This window comes from Nanorana parkeri, unplaced genomic scaffold, assembly GCF_000935625.1.
Source record: "Nanorana parkeri isolate BGI_ZX_2015 unplaced genomic scaffold, ASM93562v1 scaffold713, whole genome shotgun sequence".
NCBI classification, from domain to species: domain Eukaryota; kingdom Metazoa; phylum Chordata; class Amphibia; order Anura; family Dicroglossidae; genus Nanorana; species Nanorana parkeri.
The window spans coordinates 18,885-38,107 of record NW_017306981.1 but is presented as its reverse complement, the minus strand read 5'-3'; the positions used below and the strand labels follow the sequence as shown (position 1 = coordinate 38,107).

At 39.9% G+C, this 19,223-nt stretch overlaps 2 protein-coding genes across 2 annotated transcripts in view; both read left to right on the top strand.

Annotated features, from left to right (window-relative positions):
- The window catches only part of LOC108793046 (deleted in malignant brain tumors 1 protein-like), a 63,803-nt gene extending 54,861 nt beyond the window's left edge, over window positions 1-8,942 (top strand). Inside the window, exons 6-8 of the mRNA XM_018563952.1 lie at window positions 4,885-5,196; window positions 7,538-7,596; window positions 8,886-8,942. Coding sequence (XP_018419454.1) covers window positions 4,885-5,196; window positions 7,538-7,596; window positions 8,886-8,942 — 428 coding nt within the window. The remainder of the gene's footprint in view (window positions 1-4,884; window positions 5,197-7,537; window positions 7,597-8,885) is intronic.
- Window positions 8,943-11,631: 2,689 nt separating this feature from the next.
- On the top strand, window positions 11,632-18,940 carry LOC108793044 (deleted in malignant brain tumors 1 protein-like). Its single transcript, XM_018563951.1, has 4 exons — window positions 11,632-11,812; window positions 13,284-13,459; window positions 16,623-17,011; window positions 18,685-18,940. Exons 1-4 carry the CDS (start codon window positions 11,632-11,634, stop codon window positions 18,938-18,940), a joined length of 1,002 nt encoding a protein of 333 aa, XP_018419453.1.
- The last annotated feature ends 283 nt before the right edge of the window (window positions 18,941-19,223 follow it).

Genomic DNA, 19,223 nt, shown 5'->3' with positions numbered 1-19,223 from the left:
AAATCCTTTGTGCTTTTTTTTTTTTTCAATAAAGGATTTTTTGCAAAAGTCTGTTTTTTTAATTTCAATGTTTTTTTAAACTCTTTAGTGAATCCTTATTCATTCACAAAGGGAGAGGGGCATCTGGGTGCCCCTTTTTTAAAGGGGTACCCTGATGTAAATAAGGGGATGTGGCCTGGTATGGGGGGTGCTCGCTCGCTCCCCCCCCCCCCTTTTCCGGCCCTGCCAGGCCTATGCTGAAATCAAGGGTCTGGTATTTTAAAGTTTTTTTTTCATTGATTCATGTCCCTTGGGGCAGTACCCGAATCCCCATACACTTTTTATGGTCAATAAATTGCATATAAGGCTTCAAAATGGGGACATTTGATTTTCAAAGTTCTGGCCCCATAGACTTGCATCGAGTTCGAATTCAAATACAAACTTTTCCCATGTTTGAAAGTCTGTATTTGAACCGAACACAGGGGTGTTCGGCTCATCACTAATCATAATATTTCGACTCTATTAAAACTGGTTCCATGTGTGTAATTAATTGTAATGAGCATGGAAAATATATAGTGATCACATGGCAAAACTATCTGCATTTCATACACTATGTAATAATGAGTAACCTAGGGCCAACATGTTGCATCTAAAGATGTTAGATAGAAAATATATGTTTCACCTTTCACTGAGTAGGTGGGGACAGAAGCCATCAAAGGAATACAGGTGAAACTCGAATAATTAGAATATTGTGCAAAGTTCATTTATTTCACTAATGCAACTTAAAAGGTGAAACTAATATATGAGATAGACTTATTACATGCAAAGCAAGATAGTTCAAGCCGTGATTTGTCATAATTGTGATGATTATGGCTTACAGCTCATGAAAACCCCAAGAACCCCAAATCCACAACCTCAAAAAAGTAGATTATTACATGCAATCAATAAAACAAGGATTGTACATAGAACAATATCGGACCTCTGAAAAGTACAAGCATGCATATGCACTCAGTACTTGGTTTGGGCCCCTTTTGCAGCACTTACTGCAATTACTTTTGCACGATATTCTAATTATTCGAGTTTCACCTGTACTTAGCTTGTCCACTTTAAATTCGGCAGGGTGTTGGAGCAGGGGATCTGCACATCAGATCATAATAAGCAGAGGTTGGTGACATACAACTAAAACCCAACTCCACCTCCAACTGACTCCCCTGCTCATCTCATACCTTGAAACTGGGTATTTCTGAGCAGTCAGTGATCTTCTATAGACTAGTCTTTAAACCATGTAAGCATCAGGCATAACATTTAAAGATGTTAAAGACAAAACAATTCTTCTAAGATAACTAACACATTTTCAATTATACAGTTGCAAGAACAACAGTAAATGTAGGAAATACCACAGGTATGTAAAATTTAAAAGTGCATTTTTAATTTTATAGTTTGGTATTTGGTTCCAGTGCCACTTACTTTGAATTAAATTTTCAGCTACTACATTGCAGAATTATACTACAAGCAGAGAGGATAATTCTTTAAAAGAGGGTACATAGCAGGTTTTTTTACACCATCCGTATGCCCTCATATGCTGGGTCTGAGACTATGCACTTCAGGGGAATGTGATAGTGTCTTTAAAGCTACCCCATGATCCTCTTCTTATGTGTAGCCAGTGTATGCTGTCGCTTAGACTTTCCTTGAAAAGCGTACTGTTCCATAACACCATGTACAACTTTAATGTGCTTATATTTTGCTTCTCTGGTCCCTCCCACCACTCCCCTTATTAACACGCTAATTAAATTCTTACATAAAACCTTTATATTTTCATTATGTCATTTTAAACCCAGTGATGTCTTCGCCAGGTCTTTGCAATGCAGGCAGATTATGGCTATTAGGAGGGGTGGCACGGTGCAAACATCACAGCACCCTCTATATATATCTATATATATAGATATATATAGATAGATATCTATATATATCTATCTATATATATCTATATATATATATATCTATCTATCTATATCTATCTATCTATCTATTTATGATCCATATCTAGTATACGTTTTAATATTTACTGCTTTTACCATGTTTTCAGCAAGAACTGTTTTCTTACCTCACTCAACTAGTAAGTATACCAGTGATTTCTTTTATTTCATAACCCAGTGCTGTATTGTATTAATCAGAACCCTTAGGCCTGCAGAAGACAAAAAACCGTGATTGGTTAAAGCAACAAATAATAATAAAGTCCAATGGGCTGTTCATTTTACATGGGAATTTTCCCTTAGCTTAGTGAATGGTAAAAATTCACTTTGCAAAGAATACCCAATCATGTGCAAGAAAAACAAAACAGTATTTTTGCTTGTGCGTGATTGGATGATGAAAGTCAGCAGAGCTTTACCCCATTCACTAAGCTAAAGGAAAATTCCCTTGTAAAGTGAACAGTTTATTTTCCTTTAGTTAATCAACTGCAAAGAGTCCTGCCCCCATCCTGCGACAATTAAAGAGCAAAACTTTAGGAGAGGGCATAGCTAGGGATTAACTTTTTTGCAAACATGCTAGAAGTTCAACTTTCCAATAAGACTCTCTTCGTAATGACACAAAGGCATGGTGACTTGCAAAAACTAGCAATATCTGCTTATTCCACACAGCCAAATGAGGATCATGTCTCAGCCGACTTATGGTTTACATTTTAGGAAATAACCATAATTTTTTTGCAAAGGGCAATAGGTATGATTAAAGTCTATCTGAAAGCCTGACAGAACGTTTAACTCTTGCCTACTCGATTGGGGGGAAAAAAAGGTCGCCAGCAATGGCAGCCCCTCAGTTACTCTCAGAAGAGATTTACTTTAAAGGAAAACTCTATTTTCATAAGCATATCACATATAGAATTGCTGCACAAGCCATTTTGTAATTTAATGTTATTTAAAATGACCTTTTCATTTGTATTTGAAGCCGCTGTAATTTTCTAAAACTGTTCTAAAAAATTAACTGCAATATGGCAACCTGGAGGTATTCTGCTGGTATACGGGCTACCCACGGAAATATAATTTCCTGTTTGTGTGATTGGCTCATAGATTTTCCCAGAAGTCTGTATTGATATAGGTAAAATAGGAGATGTAGGTATAACCCACTAAAAACTCTAGACATTTGCGCCTATAATGATAGCTTTGCCAGCTATTTAGTGAAACCAAGAGAATATTGCATAAAGAGGCAAACATCATAACCGTAAAACTTACAGGTGTGTTCAGAGTATCATTTCAAGAAATCCATATAGTAATAGTAACCTTTTTCTACAGCTTTGAGAGATGGTATCCTATATCTGATCTTCCAGCTTGGTTTAAGGTAGTTAGGAGTCAGCAAAAGCTACTATACTATATTATGTCTATGGCTGTAGACACTTGATGGCTATGATGATTTAAGCAGAGAAAGGAGTGACCACATACGACCTCTAGTTTTTGAAATTCTTTAAAGAGGAACTTACCCCACCAACTTAATATCTCCCTAAACAATTACAATTAAGGAATGCCAACTGCCAAGGTTGTCAGTGTGCCTATTGGAGTTCTCAACTAAACTTTAAGTCCTCAAATAGTTGAGGCGTGTTCAGTCCCCTAGCCAAGCACTGAGTAAATGTTCTGCAGCAGCTTCACTGAACGTTTTGGCTGCACAGTGCTAAGCAAAATGGCAGAGGATCATATTTTTGACTAATAAATACAATTTTCCAATTAATATTTGGCGTGCTCGTCCACCAAAACTTTAAATGATAGATTTCCACACTGAAAGGTTTTCCTCCACCGGGGAACAGGCACCTTTATCCAGCGCTGCCAGGTGTGCCCACAGTTAAAATGGCTGCAGGCGCTCTGTCCCCAACCTTCTCCATCACACTCAGCGCTCTATCCACATTCACTTCTGCTGCAAGTGCTAAGTTAGTGGTGCTGAGCGCTGACTTGCAGCACAGTGTTCAGTTGCAGATCGCTAACTCAGCACTCACAGCGGCTGAGCAACTGAACACGCCTCTGATGTCATGGCTGATCACATGTGCAGCACCATGGCAACTGCAATCCAAATAGAGTCTAAGATGGCACCTTCGTTGGCTGTAAAGGATAGGATGTTGTAGTTTGGCTTTAAGCTAAGGATTAAAGGAGGCATGCATTTCCCATGAACAGATTTTTAATAGAAGTTATTTTTTAATTTTATTAGGCTTATGCTGTGTTATCAATTTATTTGAAAATACTGTAGTGCTTAATGGGTTTATTAGTCAAGCTTGGTCAATATAATTATTACATTGCATATGAATGATTAGGTGGTTGTTCCATAAACAATTGTATAGCACATTGGATGATACTCTGTTATTTGAATCACAAAATAAAAACCTATTTTTCTCTAAGTGAACCAGCATGTCTCTCCCACCAGGTGCTGATATGGGCAAACAAGGAACTGACAAGTACAAAAACAATATAAATGGTGATTTAACACCTTCATAGCCAGAGGTAGTTTTTGCCTTAGTTAAAAGGCTGTATAGCAGCCATGATGAGAGTTCTGCTAAATTATGTAATTTGTGCCAGATCGATATGGGTCTGTTAATGTTTTCATACAGGGTTCACACAGTTTTCATCCAAGATTCATATGGTTTCTAAATGTATTCGATTGGAAAAATATTTGAATCCTGGGGGAGTTAATCTTGTTTGGAAACACTTATAAGTTTACCCCAAAGTGGTGAGAGTACTTTTAAAATTTTTGTTGGCACTTCTTATAGTTGTTGTCTAATCACAGAAAAAAGCATTAGAGGGCCGAATTCTCTATTTATGAATCGTGATAGATAATTAGGTGGCCGCCATATTTGCTGGTTTGCTAGGGAATCTTCTTACCCTACCCATGCTCAGCTTTAACCACACTTTCTCTTCTTTTTTGTACCAGATATGGCTCTGAGGTTGGCCAATGGCATAAACCGATGTGTTGGACGTGTGGAAATCTTCTATGACAGAGAATGGGGAACAGTGTGTGATGATTCTTGGGATCTAACAGATGCTCAGGTTGTATGCCAGCAGCTAGGTTGTGGCAGAGCTATTTCATTTCATGGCAGTGCTTATTTTGGCCAAGGAACAGGACCCATTATTCTGGATGATGTGAATTGCAGAGGTGATGAAAATGTGTTATGGGACTGCCCTCACCGAGGGCTGAAACAGCACAACTGTAACCATAATGAGGATGCTGGAGTCAACTGTTCAGGTACATTCTATTGTCTTCTATACAGCCAATGTGTCATAGTACACTGTATGTGTATTGAATAAAAGATAGCTACATGTAAAATTAATTTATCAATCACTATTAAGAATAGAGTCACTGATAATAGAGGGTATAGGAAATAGTGTGTTAAGGTCCTGATAACTCTCTGAACTGGAGGTCTTAAACTGTATAGTGGCCCTCATCTTTATCTGGCATTCAAACTTCCCTAATGATGGACCAAATGCCAACTCCATGGATGTGAGCCATGATATTAGGGATTGCCAGGGTACCTGTTACACAGCAAAGAAATGCCTATTTTTAGCCTGTGCAGCCATTCTAGGAATATCATTGACGTTCCTATATGTTGGCCTCATTCTATTGATATTTCTCTCCTCTTTTCTCATCCTTCTCACTCCCTTTCTCACTCCTACTTCCCCTATGTCTTCTTTCCATTTTCCTTCTCTTTTACATTACCTTTCTTCCCCAGCCTGCAGCATTATTTCTGAAAGGATATTCAGAAGGAGACTTAGTAATGACTTCCTCCATATTTGTCTCAGCAAAGGTTTCTGTACTGCTGCTGTACTTTTTTTTTTAAGCTCTGGAACGGAACACAATGATGTGAACAGCTTAAAAGGTGTTAGCTAGACTTAAGCCTTAATTTGTTAGTCAGGTCCACCTAAATCTACTAGTACATCTAACATAACACTATCTATGGGCTGACAATGCTGCTGTCCAAGGGTGGCTCTGTTGCTCCTCCATTGAGTGTTTTTGAGTTTAGATACACTGTAAAGCAGTAATAAAGACTGTCCATTTTTTACCTTAAAGTAGAATTAAACCTTCTTTTTTTTGCATATATCTATGGCTAGCAACAGTATATGCAAAAACATGAAGAAGAAAAAAGTTACCAAACATGTAAAACATACCTGTGTCTCCGCCGCTCACTCCCGCCAAAAGATATGAAGTAGACATGTGCACTGCCAAAAAATTCGTTTAGTTTTAAATTCGGATTTGTGTTATTTCGTTTTTCGGGATTCGGGTGTGAAAGTCAATTCGGATTCGGACGAAATTCGGTAGCGTTCGCACGAACGTTCGTTTCGTTTTCTGTTCTTATTCGTTTCTTATTAGTTTCTTATTCGTTTCTTATTCGTTTCGTTCGTTGGAAGCAAAAGTGACATTTGAGGGGGAAAAAATATTTTTCTCCTTCTCTAATGTCACTTTGCTCCAACGAACGAAACGAATAAGAAACGAATACGAACAGAAAACGAAACGAACGTTCGTGCGAACGCTACCGAATTTCGGAAATGGAAATTCGGATTCGTTTGCATTCGTTATGTCTGTAATTCGGAATTCGGATACATCCGAATGTCCGAATTTACGAAAATTCGTCCGAATTTCGATTCGGAACGAAACGAATCGCACATGTCTAATATGAAGATTCTCGGGCGGCTATGAAGGATCATGGGGTGGGCGCATGCGCATTAGAGATCTTCAGCCGGGAGAAGAGGAGAGACACAGTGTAAGTCAAAGCACGCAGCCCAGCAGAGTGCACCCGCACAGACTCCGTGGGTCACAGAAGACACAGCAGTCAGCGCTGGATCAGAGACCAGTACCAGCGCTGCATGGACTCCTGAAAACTACTGGAAAGAAGATCGGATCAAGAGGCATCATTTAAGGTAAGTGCTTAAAGCAGCATGGGGGGGTGACTTTAATGTCACTTTAATGCATTCTCTGCATTAAGCTAAAAAACGCTCAGCTATCTTTCCATGCACCCCACTTGCAAACACTTACCTATGGTCCTCGTTCACTGCTGCCGGCTCCCGGACGATCTCCATGTATTACTGAAGTTCCGGGTTGAGAAGAAGGATCCAGAGGCCACTGAGTGCAAGGCAATTATAGGCTTCTGTACCTGCCTCTCAATATACTGAGAGGAAAGAGGAAGAGGAACAGGGGCGTCGCTTGTCAAGGGCTGTGTGTGTCAATGGACGCAAACAGAATGGCTCAATTCCCGTCTAGGAGCATGCATGCCCGGGTGTCTCCTTTGCAACCTGCTAGGCAAAGGAAACACCTGTAAACAGGAGGGGGGGGGCTGCAGTAGATCCAGCAAAAAAATAAATTAAATGGGCAATATTAAAAAAAAACCCTACACAATTACAAATGGATCTCCTGTGGATAATTAAAAAAACAAAAACCCAACAATACGAAGGTTTTAATATCCCTTTAACTGTAACTTGATCATGAGTTTCTGTTTTCCTTTTTGTATTTGTGGAAAAAAGCATTTTTTGCAAAGTCTTTAACTGAATGTGAATTTATCTCAATTTAAATTTTTCCCTTTTCAACTTTGCAGGTTCAGCATATCCTACAGGCAAGTACAATTTTTACTTAGGCTACCTGAAGATACTTATGGTTCAAACTAGGGATGCACCAATACCACTTTTTCAAGACCGAGTATGAGTACCGATACTTTTGATCAAGTACACGCAGATACCAATTACCGATACTTTTCTTAAAGGGACAGGTCACATTTTTTCTAAAGCAATATAAACGAATGCTTTAAGGTCACTTTCTTAATATTATGATTCATGAGATGACGAGGGAGCATGACGCCGGCTTCCCGGCTAATCAGAATGCGTCATAACACGGTGCCCGGCTTCCGGATTTGCTAGCTTCCTGACCAATCGGGAAGCCGGGTGTCATTGCACGCTACACGGCTTCCTGATTGGCCGGGAAGTCGGCTCCATGCTCTCTCATCACAAGTGACGAGAGAGCATTGAGCCGTTTCCTGGCCAATCAGGAAACCGGGCAGCATGTAATGATGCGCTGCCCGGCTTCTTGATACAGGAAGTACTCGTGCTAGGTATCGGAGAATTTGGGGGAGTACGAGTACTCACCCAAATACTCGGTATCGGCACCGATACCGATACTACTATCGGTATTGGTGCATCCCTAGTTCAAACAAAAATAATCTCCTCTTAATATAGTTAAGTTTACCTTTGCATGATAGGCTAAAAAGTGATTTACTTAGTAATATTTCATAGTTTCCAACATTTGGAAATAATTAGCCACAGCAAAAGGTTCAAGAAAAAGCCAGCCAGGCCAAGGGGTGTGGGCAAAAGTAGGCATGACCTATAAAGTGGATGAGAGTTCATTGTGAAAGGCTTGAAGTGTGGCACATTTCCACTTTGCTTTTTTAATTTGTAGACAAAATAGGGTCTGGGTGTACACTGAAGAGAAAGTGAGGACACAAATAAACAGCTGTGGTGTCAGTGGGGGTCAGTTAAGCCCCATTGGTGGTGTCTGTGGGATACAATACCTGGCAGTCACTGGTGTCAATGGGAAAACATAAGTCCCATCATTGGTGTCAGTGAGATATTATAAGCTCCATCGTGTGTCAGTGTGCTTATATAAGCCCCATATTGTCGGTGTCAGTGCCATAAAATAAGTCATGTATCCATGTCACTGCAATAAAATGATCTTACCTGAATGCACACTCTCATGATGTCATTCTGCCTCTGCTGGCTGGAACTGTACAGTGACTGTTGGTCAGGTAAGGCCTCCACCCGACAATCACTTCAATACCTGATGTTGGAAGTAAATGTGCAGTTGTCCCCCAAAGCTGAACTTCAGGTTAAGTGAATATTTCCTAAACGTGTATATTTACTTCAATCTTGGTGAGCTTTGTGTATTTCTTCCAGATCCATGCAGTTATCCAGTGTGAAACGTTGCTTCTGCGCAGTAGCTTCCTGTATTAAGACCAGTCACTGCTGTTCTCTCTCCTTGCTGCTGGAAGCAGCATGTAGTGGGTGTGGCTCCTCCCACAGGTTAGCTCTCTGCAGAGGTTATGTGTAATACAGGGATCATGTCACTGCTACTTTTACAAGGTATTATTTGGGTGTATAAAGACATTTCGGGCACACAAAGTGAATTTATATCCTTTGTGGCTATTGAGGACTATATGGCAATGAATGTTTTTGTAGCCGGAGTTCAGATTTACATTTTTTTTTACTCGACTTTCACATTTCTGCTCTTCCCTACTTTAAATTAAATTCACTGTAGAGATTTGCAAGTTAGCCACCCGGGACAAAGGTACATTTTCTACAACAATGAATACTAACTACATAACAACTTCTGTAATAGGAAATCTACAGTGCAGGGAGCACATTGGTTTAAATAAGTCAGCTGACTCCTAGACTTGCTTGGTAAAGGTGCCCATACACTCTACAACCCTCGCAAGACTTTTGTCTTACGAGGGTTGTAAAGTACTTAAAAAAACGTACGATCTGCCCATCTTGGACAGGCAGATCGTACTTGCGATCATGACAAGCCAGCCAGGGGCGGGCTTCCGATGACTGCAATGCTGAACGGGCAGTGTGCGCGTGAGCACACTGGCCCGTTCGGCAGTGATCTCTTGATCATGTTAAAAACCAGCCGAAAATCGTACGATTCTCGGCTGGTTTTCCAACATGCTCGATATAGAAAAGTCGTGCGACCGTTTCTAATGAAACGCCTTCCATACACTGCACGATTCTCATACGATCGCTGGATTTCCTGCGATTCTCGTACGAGAATCGTGCAGTGCATGGGCACCTTAAGAAGGAGCAGAAACTCACTACTATTGTTTAGCATTGCAAAGCTGGAAGTAGAGCCCAAACAATTATGGCTACCCCATCTTCATAATTAATTACAAGTTTAACCTGTTTTTTTATTAATCACCACCCTATTGATAAGATTATTGATATCAAACTGATTGTTTTTAAATGTTTGTCTTAAACGTTACTGAAAAGGCTATGCATTCCCTTTAATAGGAAATACAGATGAAATAAACACAAGTTAAGAAATAAACACTATTTATTCTTATTTTACAGTGAACTGTGGGGGAATTTTGACCAATCCCCAGGGACACATCTATAAGGAGTTTGGGGTCTCTTTTCCATCGGATTCCTGTGTGTGGTACATTAGTGTTGAAAACAATAATAGAATTCATCTGTCTTTCAACGAATTCTTGTGAGTGCTAAGCAGATTTTTTTCCCTTGTATAAGTATACCCCAGATATGATAAAACTGACCTGATGCCTGGAATATGAGGCATTTTATACAGCATTTATACTTTTAAGCTAAAGACCTCCACTAAGGTCTCATTTACATGGGGTGGCAAAAACAGGTTTTTGATCCATGCCTTCACCCCCTTCCCGGCCACTGACTGTCCACCTACAGTTTTACATAGCTGCTACTCGAGGTGGTAACGGCTGTGATACATTGCAATTTTTTTTACAGCGTATCACATTTGGCAAGTTTTGAAAAAGAAAATCAAACACTTGTCGTGTGGTTGTGGCCCAATATTTCCATAAAAAATCCTCCTTAGGATTTAAAAAAACAAAAAACAGGCACTCAGGTGGCCACAGTATAAGCTTTTAAAGTTTACCACCATGTGCCCCTCACCTACGTCTCGTACGGGAATGGTGACCGGTAATCCTGTGATTCAATTAAGGCCACCATGGCACTGCAGTTCTGGAAACAGCGGGGACCCTGGGGCTGTACAGCCATCTGAGATGCCCATGTAACGCAGACAGTGACATGGACACCCATGGAATGCCCGCTGTGCAATGAGAGATAAAACGTGGAACCTAGCATATCGTGACCATTTATTTAGGTTATTTTTTTTTTTTTTATTGTACTGCATAAATTAGAAGGGAGAGTAAGAGTGTGTCCAAAGGATATTTACAGTAAATTCAGTTGCATGAAGTTTATAAACATGTAATGTTTCTAAAGTTCACCTTTATTATCTTTCTTTTTTGGATAACCAGTTTTTGTTGTTTGTTTTCTTGTAAAATATGGATCAGAGCGAGGAATTCACAATCATGTCAGGTGGCTTCTGTATCAGTTTATGATGGCACTCCGCGAGGATCAGTCTTACTTGGGAATCTATGTGAAACAGCAACTCGAAGTTTTCTTTCCTCATCCAACAGCATAAGCATTGTGTACACCAGTTATAATGGTGGTCAAGATTTGGAATTCTCTGCTACATATAACTCAGTCATCTCCAACAACACTAATGGTATTTTTTAATGTAATTTTAAAATGCCTAAAAAAGATCATATCTGCAAATGATCAAAAAAACACTCTAAGATTAATAAAGGCTTCCAAATGAACTTGTGTAATAAGAAGCCAAAGCACTAAAACAAATTGCATAATCTAAGTTATAGCAGGCAACAACAGTGATATGCTGTACCATTTATCAGCACATTGTAATTCTGTACTATAGCTTGAATTATGCATTCATTTTTGGTGTATATACAGTATGAAAGTCTGTGTTCATCTTGTAGTTTGTATATCATAAAAAGAGAAAGATGTTTCCTGTCAGAGTGCTCCACCCTTTGTTTTTTTTGTTCCCGCCTCTATGATCCCAAGACCTCCATGCTATTCAACTGGAACTGCAGTCACAATGAAGGAGTGGGACAATGCTTCTGTCCTACGCCCGTGTGCTGTCATTTTTTCTGTTCAATTGCTCCAGTGTGGCTCAAAAAACCCTAATTCTGTATATTTTTCTACACTGTACCACTCCTCCAATGTGGCTTGCTCCTTTACCCCTGGCTTTGTGGTACAGACCAGCGACATGCAGTCAGGTGAGGCAGAGCCTCACCTAGAATTATGGAGGAAAAAGCTGTCGGCTTCATGTCAGATGCCGATCTGAATGGAGAAAAAGCTTCAAACAGGTTACACAATAGGGAAATCCTCACGGAGCCTCAGCGGTGAGAAGCAAGTGAGGGGCAGGGAGGAGCTCCTCCCTGTCTCCTCCCTTCCTCCTTTACACTAGCTTGGGGACGTGTTGGGGGTAGGGCTTCAGCCGGCGGGGCTGGGTAATGCCTCACCCCAAGCAAGAGGTACCGCACGTCACTGGTACAGACTGTGTGCTGGCATCTCCACTGTTCCACCGTGGTTTCTTTTTTCATTAGTTCTGTGCCACATTCTGTGTTCTGGCATCTCCACTGCTCTACATATTCACCATAGCTCCTTCTACATCTAGATATTTGCTGTGAGCTGTCATGCATATTGTTACATCCCCCACTGTGCCATCTTTCCCTCTTAAGTGAAGTAACAGGTTCTCTACAGCTACCTCCCTTGTGCTCTCCCTATCCTTCACCAAAGTCCCCAAATATTCCTGTGCAAATGTTAAAACAAACATAGGGCTAACCAAAAGTTAGTAGTGAGGGGAAAAATAAGGGTAATAGCTCACATGCACCCTTAGAATGGGCAATTCTGAGACCTCCAAAAGGGAGCAGTAAGGCAGTACAGCAAAGGTGAGAGTCAGTGGGAGGAGGATTAGCCTTACTCCAAGTCTCACCCCTTCCTTATCTAACCCCCAAGCCTCCTCCTTCATCTTTCAAGTGCCAAAAAACTCAGTGTATAGAAGAGGCTCTGGGATTTTACTTTTGAATAAGTGGTGGGGCTAGAATAGGATATAGCTTAATTACCTTGGAAGCAAATGGAGAAACAGTGTACAGCCTGGCACTAGGATCCAAAGGACTGTACCGGAACACAGAGATTATTTGGAGACTAACACAGGCACTTGCAAGTACCAGAATATCCCTACATTTCAGCACTTTTGGTACCCCAGACACTAAGGATTATTTTGTTATAGTTAATTATAGGAATGCACCAATACCGATACCGAGTATTTGGGCTAGTAATCGTACTAATGAGACATGACTCACCGCCTAGCTTCCTGATTGGTCAGGAAGCTGGCCAATCAGAAAGTCAGGTGGTGAGTCATTACTCGCCCCCCCCCCCGGCTTCCTGATTGGCCAGAAAGCTGGCTCCATTGAGCATGGAGATGGCTTCCCTGCTAATCAGGAAGTCGGGTGGCGTATAATTACACACTTCCCGGCTAATCAGGAAGCCAGGCGGTGAGTCATTACACGCCGCCCTGCTTCCTTAATGAGACTTCCAGGATCGGTGGTCGGTATTGGCGAGTGCCAAAAGAAAAATATAGGTACTCGATACCGGAAAAACCATATCGGTGCATCCCTAGTTAATTTGTTTAATGCCTATTGTGGCAAATAAGTTTTACTATTCTTTTCTTTTTCCTTTTTGCAGTAACTGTATCATGCCATTCTAATTACATGGATGTTCATGTAGCTCTTGGTTATCTTAATTCTCTGGGATATTCTGAAAGTGAAATTTTTTTGAACGATCCACAGTGTCGCCCTACCACTGTATCAGGCTGGCTGCAATATCACATCCCTTATCAGCAATGTTTAACTGTCAAGCAGGTAACATACTGCAAATCTGCTGTTATCTTTATCCTTGTATTTATGCAAAATGTCAAATTTAGTGCATCAAACTTCTTCTAGGTTCTTCTAGTCTAGAGTTGCCAAAACAGTCTCCTGCACTGTCGCAGGGATACTATAGTATATTTTAGTATTTTCAGTTATAAAACAAAAAGCACATTACAAATCACTTTCTAGAAAGGATTTTCATTATATTTCTATAATTATATTTCACATGTTTTATTGTAGATTCTGTGGTATATCATGAAATCATTTGAATATCTTATGACAATTGCTGAGATAAATAAATATGTAACCCTGTTTCAGGCGGTCATGTAAAATGACCCTCTCCTTACAGGAATTACACCTGGCATTGAGGCAGCACCTAGGAAAATAAGGGATCCTTCACTAAATGAGTGTTAAAAATAATGTCTCTGAGTTAGTGAATCCTTGGTGCCTCCACCCAGAAGGGCCATATAAGGATAAGGGGACTCCTAGGAACACTTAGTCCCAAGAGTACTTCACACTTACACTTTCTATAGCGATGAAATGCAGGTCCAGACTTAAATGCAGTTTCACTGTTTAATCCCAAACTTGATAGGAGACAGGAGAAAATTTGAGGGTTAGGCCCAGGGCCGGTGAGATTATTTTTGCCTAAACAGGCTAAGGTGGATTTTTGCACCCCCCTGGCGCCCTCAGTTGGCTGCTTATACATCCCTACGCTAGCACTAGCCTTGACCACATTGCTAGGGTGTAACATGGTCAAATTGCAACACCCCCTCGCCTGAATTGCAGGGTTCTTTTCCACACAGGCTGCTGGGGTTTTTTATCAAGTTGCGCAGCTGTGCGTGGCTCCATTAACAAAGCCACGTCATCCAACCATCGTTTTTTTTTTTTAATGCTTGCGTTTGCAGGGGGGGGGACTTTAATTTTATTTGTTTTCATTTTTTTTGTATTTTTAATTTTAGTTTATTTTTTTTTTTTTTTTTTTTTTTTTTTTTTTTTTTTTTTTACTTTTTTTTAAACTTTTTTTGTATTTTGTTGTATTTTTAATTTTAGGTTTTTTTTTGTTATTTTTTTTAAACTTCTTTTTTTTCTTCATTGCTGGGAGCAATAGCCAGCCTGCTATTGGCTGTTTCAGATTGCAACACCCAATAACAGGCTGGCTATTGCACCTGCCCACTGCCTGCTGTCAATCAGCAGAGGAGAGAGCTGAAGGAGAAAGTTCTCCTTCAGGTCCTCCTCTGCTGATTGACAGCAGGCAGTAAGCTGCAATAGCCAGCCTGGTATTGGCTACTGCAATTTAAAAGAGCCAATAGCAGGCTGGCTGTTGCTGCCAGCTGCTGGATTGGAGACCGATTGCGGCCAACAGCAGGAGCGCAGCGCGGGGAGGCAGAGGATGGATTAGGCAGTACGGGGGAAGTAAACTCATACTGTCAGCAGTCTGTAATCGACTATCTGTTCCCTCTAACACAGACCGCTGCAGCCGATTACAGCCGATTACAGCCTGTAAGGAGAAACCACTGACAGTCCGTGAGTCTGCAGCAGGGAGAACGGGACGGGCACAGTTATTGCGGCAGCTGTTTCTCTGCGGGACGGTGCTACCATTTCTTCGCCCCCCCCAACAGCGCGCTCAGGTGGCAGCTTGTGCTGCCTTGCACTAGCGCCGACACTGGTTAGGTCTTGATCTTAGGCTAAAATATGCTGGGTGGGTGTCAGCAACCAGAAGCATCACAAAAAACTTCTGCTGAAGCACATTAGTCGAACAAACCAACTGGAAGTTCTAGTGGTTCTCCCTTCTATTAATGACATGGATCAGATTAAGCCAGCATGGCTTCCAGACACACAGCCTGCATTCAGAGCTCATCTATTTTGTCAAAGCTTGGTCCAACACACTTTTGGGAAACTGACAAGGGGTTGGTTGGCTAACTTGCTGCATATTGTGTGTGTATATATACTATATATATATATCTATATATATATATAGTATACACACACACACACACACACACATATACAGTACATCTATATATCTTTTACTTTCTATGTTGTACATACCCAATTAACCGCATAGCATATCAATGTTAACCTACATATTTCTCTGCCTAAAGATATCTTTTATGCTGTTTGATAAACTTTACTAAATAAAGCAGCAAATCTTTACATTTTCAATAACGGACATTTTGTATTTCCCGTGCCACAGTATTACAAAATCCATGCAAATACATTTTTCCTAAAGGAAGCAGATGAACAAATGCAATTATAGCTTATTGTTTGCATTTTAACTGCATATGAATTTACAAATAATAAAGCTAGAGGTTCTAAATTGTCATCTCTCAACATATCTGATCCAACACATCCCTCCGACCCACTGTCAAGTGTCCCTGATTCTGTTGTGAGAGTGGACATCGTTGATTCAGCACTGCAGTCTGTGCCCGCACTCACTGATCCCTTCATTGTGACATCACCATGAACTGCAGTTCTGAAGCCGTGGCAGAGCCCACAGCTGGACAGCCATTGGGAAGTGTCCACATCACCCAGGCAGCAACAAGGACATGAAAATAAAAACCCTCCCACTTTGCTTTGGCTAGGAAGAGAAGACTTAAAGTGACATTAAACCCTCAGATTTTTTAACATAAAACAATACTGTAATGTGTGCCTTACTGTAATCCATGGTTGTTTCCCTTCTCTTTGCTGCTCTGCCTTTTAAATCTGTATCTGTTCTCATGCTGGGCAGAACTTCTGTTTTGCAGCAGACTGCCTTGTCTCAGGAATGTATATATGGTATCTGTGTGTAGGTTTGTAACCTGAGCCAGCACTACAGGAAGAGGCACTCAGCTGCAAAGGGATGTTCTCCCCCAGCATGAGAAGACATGAGGATTTAAAAGGAAGAGCAGCAAAGAGAAGGGAAACTACCATGGATTACAGTAAGGCACACATTACAGTATTGGTTTATGTTAAAAAATCTGAGGGTTTAATGTCACTTTAAGATTTGGCTCATCAAATGACCACAGGTTTCTGTAACTATTTTGAGATTAGTGTTGTTACTGTACTACAGCAGTTAGAGTGGGTTGGGGGATAAAGGATAGGACATGGCGAGAGTGTACCCAGAAAGGAGCTTTAATCATTATACTATACCATAGCGCTATCTCTCTCTTTTTTTTAGGTCGAAAATGACACTATTAATTACTCCAATACTCTGTCTACCTACTCAGAGGACTTTGTAGTGATCTACAGAAATAAGTTAAATCTATCTGTGAAATGTCGGCTGTATCGAGACACGGTAGTGGAAGGGATGTACTATGCTGATGATACAGTTAAGAACACTGTACTGCAATATGGCTTGTTTTCCGCCAACCTGACATTCTTTCAGACTTCAAATTTTATACAACCGGTTAATGACTATCCATACCATGTGAGGCTCAACCAGCATTTGTTTCTGCAAGCCTCCTTAATTGCATCTGATCCTGACTTGGCCCTTTTTGTAGATACATGTGTTGCATCTCCTGATGAGTATAACTTTAATGGAAGCGTTTACTATATTGTTTACAAAGGGTAAGCTATCATTTACATTTTTTTTGTTTGTTTTTTTATGCTCTGAAGTAGTTATATCTAAACATGTTGTATTTATGTTTCTTACCTTTATATAGTAAGTGAATGAAGTGACTTTTGGGAAAAGTAACCATCAAACAATTGTAATAGAATTATTATGAGTAGACTTTAGCCTTTTACTTGTTTACAACTACAGCAGAGTGTTACAACAATGGCTGTACAAAGAACTACAGAGTTAGATCAAAACTTTTCTATAACAAAACCTTTTGAAGATATTTTGTGAAATGTTCACCTACAAGACACAGAAAAAATGAAGACTTACTACATTTATTGCCTTATAGTGGAGCTCTAGACAAACTTTAGACCTAGTAGGGAAGAGTTCAAACACCTTTTCTTTTTGTTACTGTGTACACATTGGGGAGATTTTTTTTTTGCTTCTTGCCATGTGATCATTATTGGGAATAAGGGGAATCTCTCCACCATTTGTCATATGTGCTTTTGTAGGGAACATTTATGTTCATTCTGTTGTGTCTTTGGGACAAGAAATTAGGGTAATTCTCCCTAATGGGGACTCAAATGTCTCTGGATTAGGTGTCCTTGTTGGAAAAGTTCCCCTCAAATCCAATGATAACTATAAACCTTTGTTTTTTTTTATCACCTTCTACCCCAGAGAACGTAGTCACCAGAACAAATAGAAAGAATGACTCTCCCCAACAGGAGCACTAACAATGAAATCCTGACAGGATCCTAAATCATCTGCACTCTGTCCAAACGTATAAAACCATTAATTGGCTTTAGAAAAACCATTTTGGCTTTAGACAAACTTGGAAACCCTTACCTTTTATCTACTATAGATTATAGTTATCTAGTTATTAGTTTTTAAGGCTGAATGGTAAACCCACTGATAACTGAAAAAGTAAAAAATTATTATAAAGAAAACAAAAGAACTAAAAATGTTTCTGTGCATGTAAAATATGTATAGTACACCTATTTGGAATACAATAATCAAGATCACATTTAGAAAATATTAAAGCCATTTTCGTCCTCTGATACTCACATAGAATATACCTGACTAAATATTAAAGAGTGTGATCTAAGGGGAGTTTTATATCGACTAAAACAGTAGAAATGGTATATATATGCACACAAATATCTCCTAAAAGTGTATTAAAACCCAACAGTAAAAATATTATATATCCCAGCTCACAAGTCCTTTTTCAGCCTCTTTTTCTTTATTTTTCTGGCTGTAACATATTTACTGTACTAGCTGGCAACACCATGTTGTATGGAGGAGAAGAACTGTCACCCTCGCCTGCTTGTTCCTGATTTGTACTGATGAAGAACACCTCTCCCTCTCCTCAGCTCAGTCTTTCAGAGCTGCATAGGATTGATAACACTGTTTGAGATTTCATTACAGCAGAGACAGAGGCCACAGGAAATTACAAGCTCACACAATTTCTGGCAAGATCATTGGGTATTTTTTTTTCACTTATATTAAATAGTTTTAGCAGTCCAAAGAGAGCAGTTTAGAGAAGTTCTTTATTAGGATTTACATACACTTTAGTGCACAAGTTTCCCATGCATTGTTGGTTTGGCCTTTTATGATTTATCCATTACAGTGCTGATTAACATATGGACAACAAAAGACTGCAGTTCATTATTCTCTTACATTTCAGGTGCAGCAGAGTTCCTGATTATAGAATATATCCTTCCTCTGTAAGCAGCAAAGTCCGGTTTGGATTTAGTGCCTTCAGCTTTCTGAAGAAACATGCCAGAGTCTACATCCAGTGCAGGTTGACGGTGTGTCGTAGGGGCAGCCAAAGCTCACACTGTAGTCAGGACTGTGTTCCAAGACGGAAGAGAGCTGCTGAACCTCACCACCACGAGGAGGTGCATGTTGTTGTTGGACCTGTTGAAGCAGTAGATGGCTAATTCAACACATGTTATGAGGATAAGCTTCTACAGAATTTTTAGTTTTATTGATTTATATTCAATTCTTACTGATCTATTTTAGCCTTGATCTGAAAAAAAAGAGTGATGTAGTTTTTGCTTGTCACACATGTATAATAAATCAAATATCATATATTCTAAATCAAATATTAAACATAAAGTGAAAACTAAAACAATTGCATAATCTTTTTGTACTTCTTGTATTACATGATAAGTTTCAGCTTTAAAGAGTTTAACATAATCTTTTGTAAATGGTTGAGTGGTG

Bases quoted from the DNA above. Each gene is read 5' to 3' on its own strand.
- LOC108793044 (XM_018563951.1), top strand. From the start codon at position 11,632: ATGAAGGAGTGGGACAATGCTTCTGTCCTACGCCCGTGTGCTGTCATT. The intron at 11,813-13,283 runs GTGAGGCAGAGC...TCCTTTTTGCAG, and splicing joins GACCAGCGACATGCAGTCAG to TAACTGTATCATGCCATTCT. The intron at 17,012-18,684 runs GTAAGCTATCAT...CTTACATTTCAG, and splicing joins TACTATATTGTTTACAAAGG to GTGCAGCAGAGTTCCTGATT.